At 38.5% G+C, this 19,463-nt stretch overlaps 1 protein-coding gene across 1 annotated transcript in view; it reads left to right on the top strand.

Moving 5' to 3' along the window:
• The first annotated feature begins 373 nt into the window (after positions 1-373).
• The window catches only part of bmerb1.L (bMERB domain containing 1 L homeolog), a 119,577-nt gene continuing 100,487 nt past the window's right edge, over positions 374-19,463 (top strand). The window contains exon 1 of the mRNA XM_018236324.2: positions 374-643. Within this exon, the coding sequence (XP_018091813.2) occupies positions 529-643 (115 nt within the window). The 5' untranslated portion in view covers positions 374-528. The remainder of the gene's footprint in view (positions 644-19,463) is intronic.

The following is a 19,463-nucleotide window of genomic DNA, read 5'->3' on the forward strand; positions in this document are numbered from 1 at the left end:
CAGAGAAACATTTTGGATTATTTGGATAAAATGGAGTCTATTGGAGACAGCGCTTTCTGGATAATGGGGTTCTGGATAACGGATCCCATAACCTGTTCTATATTGTGTTTCAGATCACATTATTGAATTAGGTCACATTTTAATTTCATTTAACTGAATGTTTATTTATTTTCTTTTTAATTGCAACAGTTTTTGGCCATGCACCAGGGTAGCGCTGAGGTTATTATTAGCCCAGTCATGCAGAGGTTAATGTAAATTCCCTTTCTGCGGTACCCAGCTATAGAAACAAGCTCTCCTCCTCAGTGCATGCGCGCAGCATTCTTTATGCTCCTGAGAGCCCCGCAGGGATGCAGTTGCGTCACAGCCCAGCCCTCCAGCCCCCCCCCAAAACCAAGAGACATGAGGATGGAGTGAGTGGAAGCCGGCACTGTCCTTCCCCCTCACCCACCCACCACCTATCAGCTTATCCAGGAGCAAGAAAACAGAAGCAAATAGAAGGTGAACTGCGAGAAGGGAACACAAGCAGCCATGCAGACATCCATGGAGTTAAAGAAATCCATCTCTGCCAGTAAAGAGACAGAGAAGCCAATGAAGAGCTATGGAGCAGTGGAGGAGACTGAATGGAAAGCAGGAGGCAGAACAAGTAAGTGCTGAGTCTGTGTATACACAAGCTGAGGTTACATTGAAACATGCTGCCAGTTTAATAACCAGCCTACTAACGTTGCACATGCTGATATTCATCTGCTCTTTACATTAGGAGAGTCCAGCCTATGGTCGGGCATTGGATTTTGGGGGATGCTGGGAACTGTAGTCAGGCATCTGCTGGAGGGCTGCTAACTGGTCACCTTGTAGTCTATGTGCCATAAAGTGCAAAAGACTGATTTCTCTACAGATATGCTCTGCTATGTTTTGTTCTACGGGAGCCCACTAGTCATGTGTTTTGTGTTGGTTCCAGGCAGTGCGTCCCAGATTTCAGCACCATGGAAAGCACAACAAAACCTCTAACGTAGCAATGATGGGAACCCTAAACATGCGCTGTGACCTAAAAGTACATTGTCCCAAACCCGCCAAAGTGGTCGTGTAAACCATTAACATTGCAGGGACGCCCGCTAGGGATGTTTAATGAAATGAAACCAAATAAATTAAACTGTAGGATAGGGTTTACTGTAGGAGTAGTATTTCAGCACAAGCCAGTTGGGCTTCCTTCTTTGGGGATCCATGGATATTGCAGAAAGTGAGCTGTAGTTGAACAATATTATGGAATGTCACAGTTGTCTGCTCTAGTGCTCTTATGTCCCATGTTAAGTATTGGCTTATAGAGGTGTTTTTTTATGTAAAATCATTATAACCATAAATTTCTGTTCCTCAAACTCATCTTCTTCCAAAATCAAATATGATGGAACAATGTACTTCCGATAGTCAAAGTATAACCAAAGCATTATATTGAGCTTAACCATCATACTTGTTTTCCAAACAAGTGTCTGTTTATTCCCAATGCACTATTCACCTACGCAACACTTTATCATAGCATTATTATAGGAATAGGTAAAATACCCAACGGAAGCATTTTTTCTCTGCAGTCATTTTATTTTAGCAGCTGTCATTTAAAAACCAGCATATTGGCTAAATACACCATGGAGAAAGCAATTTTTTCTGTTTTGTCATTCAATCAGTCTTTGTTTTCTGATCCACGTGGCTTTCCTACTCCCTTTGTTTCTCTCTGGGTCTCTGTTGTTTGAGCCCAAGAAAGAGACTTTGCCACTTTACTGTTCAATTTGTTCTGTGAACGTTGCTCAGCTCTATTCATTGTCAGTTTGATACTAGATTAAGGGTGGTTGCGGGTGTAGCTGATGGATGGAATGGACAAGTTAATGTGCCTCTGGTACATATTTAATGAGGAAATACTTTGGTCCCAGCATAAACCAGTGAAAGGTATAGATCAGATAAGTATAAAGATTCCGGCACAAGGCCACTCTGCAGACAAACGACATTACTAAATCCTTCTGAGTAAAATAGTAAACAAAACCTAGCATACCAAATATAGCACTTTTTTGTCTGGGGAATAGTTACTACTGTACAAGCAATATATTTTGTATTAATTGAAAAGGAAATCACAATTGCTTTCCATGATCTACTAGTAAATACAATTCTTTGGGCATCTCTAGAGCTATAGGTACTAGTGAGGCGCGAATACATGGGCGCCAGGCATGGATTTCTGGCGAATTTGTGCATTTTACCGCCCGCGAATAAATTTGCAAAACTGCAGAGAAAATTTGCTGGTGAAAAATCCACCGAGACAAAAAAAATTCAAAATTGGCTCACGTCAAAATTATCACGCACATAAAAGTTGACACGCATCAAAAATTATTTGGACGCCCGTTGACTTTAATGCATTTGTCCAAAATAGTCGTGCGTTTAAAAATTGTCGCATGCGTCAAAATTGTTGCGCGTCAAAATTATTTTTGACTTCAATGCGTTTTGCAAATTTTTCACCATTATGCAATTTTTTTGCTGTTTCGCCCATTACTAATAGGTACCTTCTATTCTCAAACATCTGCAAACTTTTGATGGAGACCTATATATGAAGTTCCCAAGTGAAGAAGTAAGGGCAAATAATGCTTGATAGTGATTATACCGGAGTTATTCCAGTGGCAGTACATCGATCCTGCTGAAATTTAACAATCCTATATGAAAGGGGGTAAGGGAATTTTAGGAATAGAACTTAGAATATATTTTTGTATTAAGCCACAGAATCACTGGCATTTCTTCTGGAAACTGTACAGGGATGGGTCCTGGGGTTTTCCAGATAATGTATATTTCCATAATTTGGGTCTTCCAACCTTAAATCTACTAGTAAATATTAAATAAACCCAATAAGCTAGTTTAATTATATATTAATTTGGATCAAGTACAAGGTACTGTTTTATTATTGTAGAGAAAAAGAGAATTTTTAAAATTTTAATTTTTTTATATAAAATGGCTTCAATGGGAGATGGATCTTCTGTAATTCTGAGCTTTCTGGTTAATGGTTACGGATAACAGATCACATACCTGTATTTTATCTTGGCTTAGCTTTGGGGTTTAGTATTGAGCAGAATTTCCTGATAGGTCTCCATCTTTATTGGTCTGTGAGAATTATGCACATATTCTGGGTCACACTAAACACATCAGCTTGAGAGGCACTTGCTGTTCTGGCAACACTGGTGTGTGCAGGAGATTTGCGGGGCTGTATAGGACTCTCATTACTTTAGATTTACACTAACATAACATGCAGTGCCAGTCTGGGCAGCTATGGGCCTCCAAAGAACACCATTATTGACAGTCCATACGCACAAAAATAAAGAAATAAAGAAACTCTGTAACTGTAAAATCTATACAGAGGTCAGAGTATCTAGGCTTCGCATAAATGGCTGGAGCAAGAGGAGCAAGATTTTTTTATATGTGTTCTCAAATGTATCATGATTTTGCTTGTTTTTATATGCTTGGTTTTGTTTTGCTTTTATTCATTGCTATAATAAGCAATTTTCTTATGCTCATACCCCCTGCTTTGTGGATCCCATTGAAACAAGTTCATTGTTATTTATATATAACCACCAATCAGGGCCCTGTATTCTTTTTCTGCTTTAAAATCTGCCTGGCAACTGTACTTTTTATCCTTGCATCCTTGGCAGTGAGAGGGTTAAACAGCTCCCTTTACATTTCTCACTCCAAACACCCTTTCACGTTCTTCCAGCAGCTCTGCTAAGGTGTATTATGAATCTTGGCAATAATAGTACATCTCTCCGAGTGCTATATGCCTCCGCATTCTGAAGTGTTTAAGCACGGGGAACTAATGCATATTTGAAAAAGATATTTGTGGCATGAACATAATAAGGTAATGTAAATAACAGCAACAAGAAGCAAAGATGTATATGTGATGCTATTATTATGAGTTTATGAATCAAAAGATCCTGGGTTGTTTATACATCTACTAGCATTTTAATCATTTTATTATTGTTTTGGTGTCAATAAGGATTGGTACTGTTTTATTATTACAGAGAAAAAAAATTATTACTTTTTTTAAATTTTAATTGTTTGATTAAAATGTTTATGGAAGATGACCATCCCATAATTCAGAGCTTTCTGGTTAATGATCCTATACCTGTATTCAAAATATAGACTAGAAAGGGCAGCTAAACTCTCAACATTAAAGTGACTGTTCTTAAGTTACTCTCCTAGCACTTTAGCAATAAGCATCATTTTTGCTGTGTTTTTAAAAACTAACTGTGAGTTTCTTCCCAATTCCCTTTGCCTGGCGCTGCAACTATTTGGGATCTCTATATGGTCGGTGGCCTAGGGATTCTGTTATTATGCTGAAGACACCTCTGTGCATCCTGTATACCCATCCCTGGCTATTTCATTAGTATACCAGATGTTGGAGGGATAAAAAAACATTTCTAAATATACATTGAACACACAGAATTTTAATCCAAGTAATTACATTTAACTAGGATTGTATATACTATTTATATAGTACCAACAAATATATGTAGCAATTTACAGATACTGTTTATCATTCAGTCCCTGCCCCAGTGGAGCTTACAATCTAAGGCCTCTATCACATTCAGACAGGGTCAATGTAATCAGAGGCCAGCCTGGCTGCAATGGAAGTCAGGACTCCAGTGCTGCAAGCAGGGGCGTAACTATAGAGGAAGCAGACCCTGCGGCTGCAGGGGGGCCCAGGAGGTATAGGGGCCCCATGAGGCCCTAATTCATATACAATTTCAATAAATATTAGAGAAACAAGTCAACCTCTAAACATTTTGGGGGCCTGAAAAATAATTTGCTGTGGGGCCCAGTAATATCTAGTTACGCCACTGGCTGCAAGGCAGAGGTGTTACCCGCAAAACAACCCTTCTGTGCCATTTATTAAAAAGAAAGATGCATTGTCCTTTATGGTTTGGCTTTTCCATTGATCCTATTGATTTAAACCTATTTATTGGTGTTGAATGCTGAAGCCACTCTATAAATCAGTTTTGAACCCCCTCCGTTCAACATAAGACTATTACATAATCTGATTGTAGACGTTAAATTACATGGTGAAGGTTCCTTAAACCCAGTTCCTACTTATGACTCCAAGTGCCAAACTTTTAGCTGTTTGGTCATGCAATTGGCCTGTGAGGATTTTTTTTCTGGCCTTTGTCTCCTGGTTTCATGTTAACTGTACTGCAGTAAATTAAATATGCATTGAAGTACAAGGTGGCAATCGACTTTTTTTATACTAACCTTCATGTTTTTATGGATTTTTTTTTCATAGATTTACAATAACAGTAATGTTTTGATTGATATTGCTTCAGATTTAAACTCTCCCGGGTATTTCCCTTCCCTATTCTACCACTTTTCATTTATTTCCCCTTGACCAGGCATCTGTATAATTATGGGGAGTTACAGAGATAGGCAGGGCTGCCTTTATGCCATAGGTACCAGGCATCATTCCCCGGCCCCATGCTGATCCATGCATGCGCAGGAAAGTACCCCTTCAGCTCTGCCACCAGAAGTGTCCAGGCGGGGGATTTTTAAAAATTGTTTTTGTTTTCTATATTGACAACCCATAATGCTTCTGTCCTAGGTCCTGCCCTTGGGTCCCTAGAAATACAACCCTAAAATATGTAGTACACATTTGGAGCTGCCCTCTTAAGCTCCCCATAGATGCGACGATTCTTCTTGCCGAACGACCGATTTTAGGGAAGTCCGACCAATCCTTCGAAATTATCGTGCGGTTAGTGGGATTCGAACGATCGTACATCTTATGATTTTTCAGCCGACATCTGTCAGGAAATTGATCGGCCAGGTCAAAAAATCTTTGTCGGTCCCAGTGCAATCTATCTATGTTTGCAGGGACAAGCAGGCAGCTCCCCTTTGTTTTCCTGGCAAATTGGTCTTTTTAGTTGATGGTCAATTCGTACAATCGTATGATCGTTCCGAGAAAATCGCGGTCTCACGATGAGGATCGGATCTTTTAAAAATCTCAACATCTATGGCCAGCTTTACTCTAATATTGCGAGTTCTTGAGAGGTTTAAAAAGATCCCAAAACAAATCAAATAACTCACCAAGTGCTGGATGGGTCCCGGCCCAGGTGCACCGCCCTGAGCCTTCAGCTTTGGGAGCAGTTTGAAGGGCAAAAGATAACACAGTTTACAGATCTCTGCCTGACAGCCTCTTCATTGCTTAAGCAGGGGTCTGATACCCAAAATTAATTGATGCAACCTTGCAGGAATGCAAAAAATAGTATCAGAGTTCAGCAGATGGGGAAGATACAGTGAGTTCAGGTACAGTCAACCCTGTGACTATCCCTTTAAAAGATTTGGAGCAGATCTTATAGACAGGAGTGGCCAAACGTTAAATATGATCTACCAGTAGATCTTGATCTGTGATGAATAGATCGAAACATTGTTCACAGATATCTCATTAGCTCACCCTTTTGGGTACTTTGTCATCATTCTGAACACAAAGAATGTTCCATCTTCCCAAGACTGTCAAAGTTTTGGATCTTGCAAATCATTGAAACCCGGAAACATCTAATTAAAGTGTAACATGGTTCCATAACTAAAATTTCCATTTTTTTGGTGAGAGAACTGTGTAATAGATCTATCATTTACAATTCATCTTCGACTTCCAGTATTAATGTTTTTGGAACTCCAGTTGCAAGCGCTCAGTCACAATGCAAAGCTCACTATACACTTGCTCTCTTGCCTGGGCATGTTTTCTGCTGTAGTAATATCTGACAAAATTATCAGGACACTGTGGAACAGTCTTGCAGTTTTGATTCCTCTATGAGCAATCTGGGATTTTGCTGGCCTGTTAAATTGAAAAGCTGGAACCTAATTTTTTTCACTGGATTTTTTTTTAGATTCAGCCAAAACTACATTTTAAAAAATGCAATCCACCATTGAAGAGGTCGTAACTCTTTAAATAAATCGAATGTTCAAATGTTCAGCAGTTTTCAAGATAGTTTCCAGCTTTGCAGCTAATTCTTGCAGTTGAGGGCTGCTATGCATGGGAATTTGTGTATGTTTATTTTTAATAAATGTATAGCGCTAGTTATGTATGCAGCACTTTACAGTATGATTGTAAATGTATGGAGTCCTCTATCTGGAAACCCGTTATCCAGAAAGTTTCAAATTATGTAAAGGCCATCTCCCATTTTATGCAAATAACTTTCTAGAAATGATTTCCTTTTCTCTCTGTAATAATAAAACAGTGCTTTGCACTTGATGGTAACAAAGCTGCATGAATCTGTGATGGTGGCAAAACAATCCTATTGGGTTTATGGTGTCTGTGTTTAAAGGAGACATTTTATGGAAAAACAAGAATGTGCCAGTATATTAAACTCTTATAGATAAAAAAGGAATGTGCTTTAAAAAGTTGTGTTTCTGCAAAAACCCTACTAGTCCCGCCCATCTGTTCCACTTCCCGCTGCCTCCTTTTCTAGGCTGTGCAGGGGAGCTGGCGACACTCAGCTCACTGCACTGCAGGATAGGAACCTGATAGGGAACTAAAGCCTGTCTTTGCTTGTGTGACTGCAGGGCTGTGATTGTCTGTCCCCCTCCTACTGCTTCTGGCAGGGACCGCTAGGACACGCCCACCCTTCATTTGAAACACAGATAGCACCAGTCAACATATCTATAGGGAGCTCCAATAATGGGGCTATTTTTAAAGATAATATCCATTTTTAGTACAATTTGACACCAACACCACATATTATTCATAATTGCCTACAAAATTAGGCTTTTTTCATTTATCCTATATGTCTTCTTTAAATAATTTTTAGCAGACTTATGGTATGAGGATCTAAATTATGGAAAGATTGGTTATCTGGTCCCAAGCATTCTGGAAAACAGATATCTGTTATGGTGGTAGCTTCTTCAATAACAGGGTATGCTAAATATCCAGTTTTCAGGCCCAATGGGCTATTGGAGGCTGTACTGCAGATACTTCTTTCCAGCCCAGGACATGTTTTACTGTAATGAGTAAAAAGCTCTAGAAGCTCTCTGTTTATTTAGAATAGCAGGTGCAGTATTAGCTTGGTGTGACATCACTTCCTGCCTAAGTCTCTCCCTGCTCAGTTAAAGCTCTGGGCTCAGATTACAGCAGGGAAGGGAGGGGGGAAGGAAGAGGAGCAAACTGAGCATGCTCACGCCCGGGGCAAGGAGGTTTAAGCTGAAGGCAGGAAGTCTGATACAGAAGCCCATGTGTACACAATAGAAAGAAAGAAATGCAGCATTACTTTGAGGGTTTACTGGTGTAGTTATATAGATGTTTCTAATAAATCTTACTTAATGTTAGCCTTTCCTTCTCCTTTAAAGCAAGCCTCCAGGCATCAGATTATATTGGGCATCTAACATGGACCAGATTTTAACACTTTTGCTTTCCGCGAGTAAGGGTAGCAGGAAGTATTGCTTTGTGTCCTAAATACTTAGAAACCTCCTGCACCTGCATAGTTCAAGTAGAGCCACTGTGTCACCCAAAGGTATTTATAAGAAAAACTTGGGACAAAGAACTTGAAATCACCGGGGTATCAATTAGTTTGCAAAAGTTACCAAGAAGAGAGCTTTCAGTATAAGTACTTTGCTTTTGTTTGAGCAGGTACATCCCCTTTAATACTAACCCAGTATAGATCCTGTCTGTAAATGGGCTGCCCGCACTTTTATCAGGTTACCGAATCTGTTCAAGATGAGAGAAATCACAGTACAGACTGAAACCATTCCTTCTTGCGGTATCTGAGTTTACAGTTTTATCCATAAACACCTCTGTATCAATCATGTGATTACAATAATTATTGTGTACCCTAAGTCCCCACAACTGCTTGTCGAGACAGATAAACACACAATTACTGATCTGAGTCAATCTTCTGAATAGATTTGTCATTCCCTTAGGATGAGGTGGTAATTAGAGCCTCCAAATCAATGCTTCCTTTTCTTTCCTGTTGCTACCCTAAAAGCAGAGATGAGTCAGAAGGAGCCCGGGCTGCTAGATTTATGCAAATAATCTTTTTATCAGTTATTCAGTCTGCAGGTTAAGCTGTGGTTGAATTGTTGCTCGGAACTTACATTATCTGTTTATAAGCCTAGTCAGTGTCTCAGTTAGACTAATCAATATAAGGGGAAATGTGTAAAATCAATGATTTTCATTTTATAGATTGAATCTGCTTGTAACTCTAGCAGGAAGGCAAAATTTAAAGGAAAACTATACCCTTGAACAAGGTAGGTCTCTATAAAAAATATATTGCAAAACAAAGGCTGATATGGAAAACCCTGCTTCATTTAAATAAACCATTTTCATAATAATATACTTTTTTAGTAGTATGTGCCATTTTGCAATCCTAAAAAGGAAATTTCCATTATAAGAACTTAAAGGCTGCCCCACTGGGATCTGTACTGTTACTGTTACATTGTTTGAGAGATAGATGTGGTCAGAACCAGCAGTGCAAAGAATTCCAAAGGACAGACAGATATTGCTTTTAATAACAATTGTATTTACAAATAACTTTAAAATCAATTAAACATTTTTAGTGATTATATATACAATATAACAATTGTATTTACAAATAACTTTAAAATCAATGAAACATTTTTAGTGATTATATCTTTCAAAGTTTCATAGTTAGATTTGCTTTCATTATTTAAAATTGTGTATTTTTAAATAATTTATTTCTTTAAAAAAATTATCTTATACAGTTCACCCACCTTAAAAATAAAAAGATTACTATATTCCCTATATATATATTACCTATATAAAGGTATTTTTTTAGTTCCTGGTTTTTTGGAAAATCACTCAAATTAAATTAAAAATGTCTACTTATGAAATTACAAAGTAGTTGCAGTAAACATATTTGATCAGATTCTTTGGTTTCAATTACTTTGCCGTCTTCCACCCATTTTTTGTATAACCTTTACAATTATTTTATTAATATTTTTCTTCTACAGATAGCAAACAATATTTTACACCATACAGAAATGTTTTATTGTCAAGACATAACTTTAAAGACACCTTATTTATTCATTTTACCTTGAGGTTATACAATAAAGGGGACTAACTTTACCCAGGTGCAGCAACCCATAGCAACCAATCAGCACATAGCATTTTTATGGCCACTTGTTTAGAAGCAAACATTTTATTGGTTGCTAGAGTACTGCACTTGGGCAATCTTAGTCCCTTTTTTTATATATGGGGGATACTCAACACAAAATTACACCTAGAAAGAAGCAAGTCCTTTCCACAGTAAAGCATTCAAGCAAAACATGACTCATTTGTATATTAACTTAGGCATCTTGATATTGTATCCATATACAAAGGAGAGAAACACAACATAGTAAAGAAACACCAATGTGTTTGTTGAAGGTAGCTTGAAACTGTAGTACAATTAAGTAATACGTTTTCCAGAAACCCCTTATCCAGAAAGATCAGAATTATGGGAAGGCCATCTTCCATAGACTCCATTTTAATCAAATAATTAACATTTTTAAAATTTAAATTTAAAATTAAATTTAAAATGTATTTTTTCTCTTTCATAATAAAACAGTACCTTGTACTTCATCACAGCTAAGATATAATTAATCCTTATTAGAGGCAAAATCAGCCTATTGGGTTTAATTAACGCTTACATGATTTTCTAGTAGACTTAAGGTATGAAGATCCAAATTATGGAGATATCACTTATCCAGACCACTGTTATTTCTCAGGATTATGAGAGATTGCCATGTTAAATGATGAAATGCCTACCACCATTCTCACCAATAAAGGGAGCAGTAGTGCAAGGGTTGGACAGCCATTAGTATACTTTATATTTTAGTATATAATTCATCATCTTGTTATTTAATTTGTTTTTTGAGAAATCTCCTCTTATAGTAAACTCCATTTTCATATGGTGCTTTTAATACTGCCATCTGTCCGCAGATTACGTATTTCTTTCAGGGGAACATTATTATTTGTACTTAAGCAGAGCCGTGGGAGGTTAGATCTGCCAACCGTCTTAGCAGTGGGCAGCTGCGGTCTGAATATCGTCTATATTCTGTGTGATTCATTTACAATTATCTGGTCAGCCGGTTGGGAGATTTGGGAGGGAAAGATTCAACAGAGCAGATGTACTAATTGGCATGAGATTTAACCAAAGGGTTAGAAATTGTTTATCGCTGATGTAGAGAAATACACTAGGTGAAGATTGAATCCAGTCTGGCTGCAAGGTTTTTGCACAGTAAAGCTCATCTCCTTTTTAGTGATTGTCTTGACATTAAAGAAGTGCAATATATCACAGATGTTATAACAATGGTGTTTCATTGTGAGTTTACAGAATGCTTTTTCTGTATGGTAACTAGGGAATACAAACACTATTCCCACTATCAATACTAAAATAAACAGAATAAAGGCATCTGGAGGCTTGTAGAAGCTCTTCCAGACTAAGGGTAGCAGGTAAAACATGTGGGGTACGGTTACTATAGACAGGGGTCAAGTTGCCATTGGCCACATATAAATTACATTTATTAAAGGTACTTATATCCAAAGCTTCTCCTTGAACTTCTGCATAATTGCACTTGTCACTGCTAAGCTCCTCTTGAGCACAGTGTACATAGTGAAACAAAGGAACCCTGGAGATCATGGTTTAAAGGTTAACATTTCAAAACCTTTACATTTCAGTAAACTATTACTATGCTGTGCTGGGAAGGGAAATCTGTCCGTACCTCCCCAGTCCCCACGAAACACCAACACTTAAGTTCAACTTCTGCCGCTAAGGGAACTAATACTCACAGTCTCACACACTAACTACATGATCATCCGACTCAGCAGAGCAGAGAACTTCCACCACTTAGCGGCAGGTGGCAGCCAATCTCTCTCTCAGTCTCTCTTCTAGTTTCTGGCAGCAGGGTGGGCCATGTGTGCCACCCAAACACTGACATCACTAATTTGCATTAAAAAAATACCAAAAAAATGGGCCAAAACCCGTGGCAACCTCCAAAAATAGCCCAAATCCGTATGCTGGCAGGTTCAGACTTTTTAAAAATAGTCCAATTTGGTGATAAACTTGCAACCGTGCTGCATATACCGCCACCTCCAAAGTTCACTGCAACTGATGGGTGAACTTGCAACTAAAGAACTGGGCTCACATGGCACTATTCTGCTGAGTGCCAGACGTTATGACGCCCTGGCTTAGAAGTTTAGCACAGCTGCATCTGATTTGTGTTAAAGTGCATGTACAATTGTACTCATTTAACACCAGACACATTGCCACCTCATAGATGCAATTACACTGGAATTATGGGGAAAACGCTGCATTATGGGGAAAAAAACTTAGTGGCTTGCACCTAAAAAAGCACTTTGCACACTGCAGTCATGAATGGTTTAGTACAGGATAGAGAGGGTATTTCAGTCTTTGCTCAGATAGGAATCATGGCCATGAACAGCCTTGATAAAAGTACAAGTACATCTTATTACAACGTGTAGTAAGTGTTAAACATTTATACTGCTTTCAGCTGTATTTGAATGGCAGATTGGAGCAGTTTTGGATTAAAGACTGGCGGACAAGGAACATTATCTGGTGGGTAACAATCAGTTTGGCACCTCCAAGTGAATACATTCCCTCACTTTTTCCCCAGGCCAGGGCTGTAGAACCATTCTTCCAGGGATCCCTTATGATGCTGAGGGTTGGCACCTGCTAAATATAGTACAGGAATGGGATCCATTATCCGGAAACCCTTTATCCAAAATGTTCTAGATTCCATTTTATCCAAATAATTCCATTTTTTTTTGTCTGTGTAAAGACAGTACCTTGTACTTGATCCAACCTAAGATATAATTAATCCTTATTGGAGGCAAAAACAGCCTATTGGGTTTATTTAATGCTTACATGATTTTCTGTAGACTTAAGGTATGAAGATCCAAATTATGGAACAATCCCTTATCCAGAAAACTCCAGGTCCTGAGCATTCTGGAAAACAGGTCCCCATACCTGTAATTTTTCACAGTTTACAATACTGTGAAAAAGGTGGCACATTGCTCTAATAGTAAACATTCCTCCCTGTATTTATTACAGAAGAGGAGCATTGACCCAGTGTAAAAATTGTCCTGTACTTGACTTATAACTCAAAAGTTTTAAAAACTAGTTTGGAATTAGGGCAATTTGGACAAAGTCTGCAATAAATCTACAGCTTAACTGACCCAATGATCTGCAATGCAGGGATATTTGTCAGACGGCATTAGCAGCCATTGATTTCTAATGCAGTGATTTAGAACAGAGCGCTAATGTGCACAATGACCCAATAATAGTGTTAGCATCAGGTCTCTCTGCTTTAGACGTAATGATGTTAATGTGAGGGGAGTCTTAGAATCATAGCGCCTGGCTACTTAATCCATGGATGTTTGCAGTTTCAGGAAGGCAGACCTTGTATATTGTAAGTAGGGTGCTGGTACATACATCAATACACTTTTATTTAACTTTGCAGCATTGCGCTATTAGGCTGTATTATGTGTGTTCTCCCTTTCTGATATATATTTTTAACCATATAAAGGTCTTAATGTTCTATGAATTTTCATGAATATCTTTACTGCATATACTTACAACAGTTAAGTTTAGTTTTTAGTAGGCTAATTATATGTGTGTTTAGCTTATTTTTTCTATTTTTATTGGCTTTTTTATGTCACTAGAAGATAAGCAACATCATAAAACTGCAACAGACTTCTGCAGAAACATTATGTTGCTATTAATCAGTTTGTTTATGCGATTTTATTACAAAATGTGTTGAAAATACAGAAAAGTTGATGCATGCACCATATAAAGCAGGGGTCCCCAAACGCCGGGCCGCGGACAGTACTGAACTGGGCCGCCGAACAATTAACACAGCATGCTGAATTGGACGCAGGCCCACCGAATTGGACGAAATTCTAATTTTTTTCATTCGAAAATTCACCTCGCCCTTTGATAAATCTGCCCCTAAAAGTAAACTCAAAGGCGAACAACCCCCTTAAAGGGATAGTTCACCTTCAAACAACTAATTGTTTTCAGATAGATCACCAGAAATAAGGTCTTTTTCCAATTACTTTCTATTTTGTATGTTTCACCATTTTTCTAATATTGAAGTGTAAAGTGTCATTTTTCACCTTATAAAGCAGCTCTGGGAGGGGGGACGCCGACCCTGTAAACTGTTCTAAATTGATACATTTAGTTGATACATTTCTTATCTTTGTCCCTGCTGAGCAGAATCTCTGAGTTTCATTAAAGGCATGAAACAATAGTTACTAATACTCCAGAGATGCTGCTGAGAAATGTATCGACTAAATTTTGCAAAATTGTAACAGTTCCGAGTCTGCACTTGAATTACTGAGCTGTCAGACTGAAATACCAGAGACAGGAACATTAAACTTTAAACTTAGATTTTGGAAAATCAGTAAAAAATAAACAATGGAAAGTAATTGAAAAAAGTCTTTATTTCTGGGGAACAACCTGAAAACAACTGAACTGAAAAAAGTGTTTGGAAGGTGAACAACCTGGAGAAGATATTTTCTCATCGAAGTAAAGCAGAGTTTATTATATTGAAGGTGATAGTCAGGGGTGCCTAGGAGTTAGTAAAGGTAGAATAAGGGGCAAATCTACTAAAGGGTGAAGTGGTTAACGCTAGCGAACATTCACCAGCGTGACGTCATTTTGCCACTTCGCCTGTTTACTAATGGGTGCTGGCGTTAATTCGCTAGCAAAGTGGACCTACTCTAGCGCTACTTCGCAGTAGTTGCGCTATCGGGAAGGGACGTAACTACGCTGATTCACTATTTGCAGATTTTACTGAACGTCACCTCTTGCGCCAGACTTGCCTTCACCACCTCAGACCAGGCGAAGTGCAATAGAGTAGATAGGCCTTGCTTCTTGCAACTAAGAGTTGCAAGAGTGTAAGAGTGATGTTAGTATATTCAGATGATGTGTCAGTTGTGATTGCAAATATGCTGGAATTGCAAGGGGTCATGGGAGTCATTGGTGGGAGAAAGAAGTGATAGATATTGACAAGGCTCTCACAAATCAGAGGGACTAGAGGCTGGAAATGTGAAAGAAAGATGGAGCTCATAGATCAACAGTGCAAGTATTTCAAACCAAGACACAAGGGTAAGAGGAGAATATAAAACAGAAAATGTGTCTTATTGCTGATCCAAAAGAGAGAAAGGATTGCTGCTAACTGTGGAGCACATTTTTGGGATGACCAGATCAAGAAACATAGATATAGAAATGTTTTTTCACTTTTGCGTTGATTCATATTTCTGCATTAAAAATTCAGTGTAAAAGGTAGCATAAAGATGAAACGCTGAGCATGCAGATGGTGCAAAGGGAGAGAATGTTATACTTCTTGCAATCCTAGAACATCTGCTGTGAGGATTCATGAAGTGTTCTTTGAGATTCATACCTCTTAGAAACATGATAGCAGCTCTTGACAGGTATTGAAAAGTAATGTTTCACTCCCGAAGAAAACTGGGCCCCAGGGTTCACACAACATCATTCTCCATGGATTCATATTAGTATCTGTTTATATAGTCACATTTTTTAAAATAAATCTCTGAAGTGTAACTGAAACATTTGTTACAATGATTCTACATTAGACCACATTGTACAATTCTTCCGTGAACCTCTGCTATTATAAAAAGAATAATGATTTGATTCAAGGAGATGAGCCTTATATGAATTCACCAACAATATTTTGTATTGAGGTTGTAACTATATTAGACAAACACATCATGATGTATGTTGTGCAAATAACACAAGTATCCTTTACTGCCTCCCAATTTTAGATGCAAATATAAGTACAAGTATGGGACATATTATCTGAAATGCCTGGTACATGTGGTTTTCCGGATAGGGGATCTTTCTGTAATACTTTAAGTCTACTAGAAAATCATGTATATTAAACATTAAAAAATCAAACATTAAATAAAGCCCAATAGGCTGGTTTCGCCTCCAAAAAAGGATTATTTATCTTAGTTGAATCAATGTACTGTTTTATTATTACAGAGAAAAAGGAAACCATTGTTTAAAATAAAATGGAGTCTATGGGAGACGGCCTTTTTGTAATTCAAAGGTTTCTGAATAATGGATCCCATCCCATACCTCTACTGTATACCACTGCAAGCTGACTGGTGGTGAGCACTACTGAAACACATCATTGCACAGGATGTACATGTCTTTAATGATCGTTTCCAGGCACCAAGAGACAGATTTCTAAAACTGTGTTGGCATCTGACATCCATTTCGACAAAACAACAAAACATCTAAACATTTATTTGTCCTGCACAGTTCAAAATCCCTTGTCAAAAAAGTGGTGGGGCCGGGTTGAACTGGACATTTTCCAAAATATTGATATTGTCTAGCAACTTAGTGAATCCAGCCTCTCCTGCCTATGCAGGGATGGGATGTTGGGATCTGTTATCTGGAAACTTGTTATTCAGAAAGTTCACGAATTACGGGAAGGCCATCTCCCATAGACTCCATATTAATCAAATGATTAAAAATTATTTTCTTTTTCTCTGTAATAATAAAACATTATCTTGTACTTGATCCTAGCTAAGATATAATTATTACCTTTGTAGATTCCCAAGTAGATTTTTTGCTTTTGATCAACATTAAAACATTAGGAGTGGTCAGTGGGCATCTCCATTGTTATATAGTGTAGACATTATTAGTGCTTTAAATATAAGCACTTAAAACATGTGTCTCCTTCAACATTAAGCTTGTAACGTTGCAACTATCTCCTGTGCCTTACCCATTATTAGCTCTTAATGTACCACCGACCTTTGTGTTGAGGAAAGCCTTCAGTGAAAACACACGATGAACTCAAATACGTTCTCTTTTTTTGTCTCGGTCTTCAACAGAACAGCAGCACATTCACAGGGCTCAATCTCACAGCCTTTTGCAGAACACTGCCCATAACAGCACACTGCAAGGGGACACACATACTTGCAGGCACACCACTTGGGCCCTGGCTGGCTCAGCCTTTCCTCTTATGCCCTGGCTGGCGGGATTCCCACTGGAAACACTATGCCCACTAACTTCTAGTAGGGGCCATAGCTGCCCATGCTAGTTACCTCTCTAACTTACACTTCCTAGAGCGTACTATTATACCACTAGGCCTCACACTATCTAAGCTCAGTACATCTTCCAAGAGATGACTCTACTGCTGCAGTGCCCTCTGCTCTTCTTGCTTCCCATGATGCATCTCTAAAAATCACTTCCTGAAACCTTCCCTTATATAACTTCATATTCTCTACCCACTGGGGACTTTCCCTCACTGCTGTTATCCTCTAGCTTCCCTAGTGGCCAACTTAAACATATGTATTAACCATAACTTAAACAATTATATTAAACCATTAACCCTATTACAAGCTTACTGACAAAGTTGTGATTATGGCAAAGCAGCTGTTGAGCTTTACACATATCTGCGGTGAACGGCAATGCCAACATGTGGTAAGACATGTGTGCATGCAAAGAGCAAACAGATTTTTTTATATTCAATTTTGAAATCTGACATGGAGCTAGACATTTTGTCAATTTCCCAGCTGCCCCCAGTCATGTGACTTGTGCCTGCACTTTAGGAGAGAAATGCTTTCTGGCAGGCTGCTGTTTTTCCTTCTCAATGTAACTGAATGTGTCTCCGTGGGACATGGGCTTTTACTATTGAGTGTTGTTCTTAGATCTACCAGGCAGCTGTTATCTTGTGTTAGGGAGCTGCTATCAGGTTATCTTCCCATTGTTCTTTTGTTTGGCTGCTGGGGGGAAAAAGGAAGGGGTGATATCACTCCAACTTGCAGTACAGCAGTAAAGAGTGATTGAAGTTGATCAGAGCACAAGTCACATGACTTGGGGCAGCTGGGAAATTGACAATATGTCTAGCCCCATGTCAGATTTATAATTGAAAATAAAAAAATCTGTTTGCTCTTTCGAGAAATGGATTCAGTGCAGAATTTTGCTGGAGCAGCAATATTAACTGATTCATTTTGAAAAAAAATTTTTTTTCCCATGACAGTATGCCTTTAAAGTTGCAATACAGAATCTGATTTTATAAATCTGATTGATAAGTGTACCCTATTTATTTTAAATACATCACCCATATGAATTAACGTTAGTAGCGTTAACATCGGTTGAACCCTAAAAATGAATATGACAAAAATACCATATTTTATATACAGAACTTACAGCACAAGCCTAAAGGTTCAGCATTTCGATAGCAGTTCACAGTTGTTACAGGTGCTCACCCTCTTGGATTTCTTTGGAGTGTCAGCGACACGCACATGTTCAGTGTGATCTGAGCAGCTCATGAGAAGCTCAGCTTAGGGGTTGCTGCAAATTAAGCAGAAAAATGCAGCTGATGCTACAGTGCTGATCATTAAATTATCATGCTAATTGCACTGGTTTCTGACTTGGGGAGCCACTGGGTATCTTTGGAGGCACAGATCTTCCCTGCTAAGGGCTGGTACATAAGCCTAAAACATAATGTGCAACATTACTCCCTTACTTCATTAGTTTAGTTTTAGTTCTCCTTTAATGTATTTCCACAGTGCAGGTGCCACTATATAGCTGGTATGTTGCTGCCATAAAAAATATCATCATATGCAGTGGAATGTCACTGTGCTCGCTGTGCACTGATAAATGAAAAGACGAGCCCATTGTTGGGAAACAGCATTCTTGCCTAGTCCCTTAATTTTGGCCCCTGGAAACAAATTTCCTGCTCAGCGCTTGAAATGTTTGTGCATAAACACATCTGCTGTTTAATGTGACAAAATAAAGTGCAGATTACATTGTGCCATGCCTGCAGATTTTATTAAGACATGGCCACGCACTATTTATTAAACTGTCTCCGTTAATCAGATGAGAATCCATCTGCTTTGGCGAAAAGATGATTTGAATTAAATGTTGGCATATTATTTATTGTACAGGGGATACAAAATGATATAAAATAACTTGAGGATTTTATTTCCTGCATAACAAATTATGTTTTTGTTTAAGCTTGAGTACAAGCTGGAAGCAGGCTTAAGCCTGTGGTACCTGAATCAAGACAATACCTTGTGAAAGGGTTTAGTTATACTAACTAAAAGCAGGCGTCACTTGAGTCTTAGCTCACTGTAGCTGTCAGATTGCCAATAAATGATGCCTAAAGACCCACCAAAGAGTGTATCCCAGTGGGCAGTCTTCTAAGTAGGGCCAGAATGGAGCCAGAGGCCAGAGTCCATGATAAAGTGCCTGCATGCACGAAATGCGTAAGCCTGTGTGTTTGTTCACCTCTTGCCTGAAATAAAATCTGCAGTTCCTTTACTTTACCTGTTGTTGGATATGTGAGTGCCTGCTGCTTTTTCAATGGTTGAATACCTACACCTTGAGATGTACGTCTGGGGTATATGCACCCGGACCCCACGTGTAGACTGGTGAGATTATAGACTTTGGCTAAGAACCAGAATTCTT

Source organism: Xenopus laevis, chromosome 9_10L (assembly GCF_017654675.1).
Source record: "Xenopus laevis strain J_2021 chromosome 9_10L, Xenopus_laevis_v10.1, whole genome shotgun sequence".
Lineage (NCBI taxonomy): Eukaryota > Metazoa > Chordata > Amphibia > Anura > Pipidae > Xenopus > Xenopus laevis.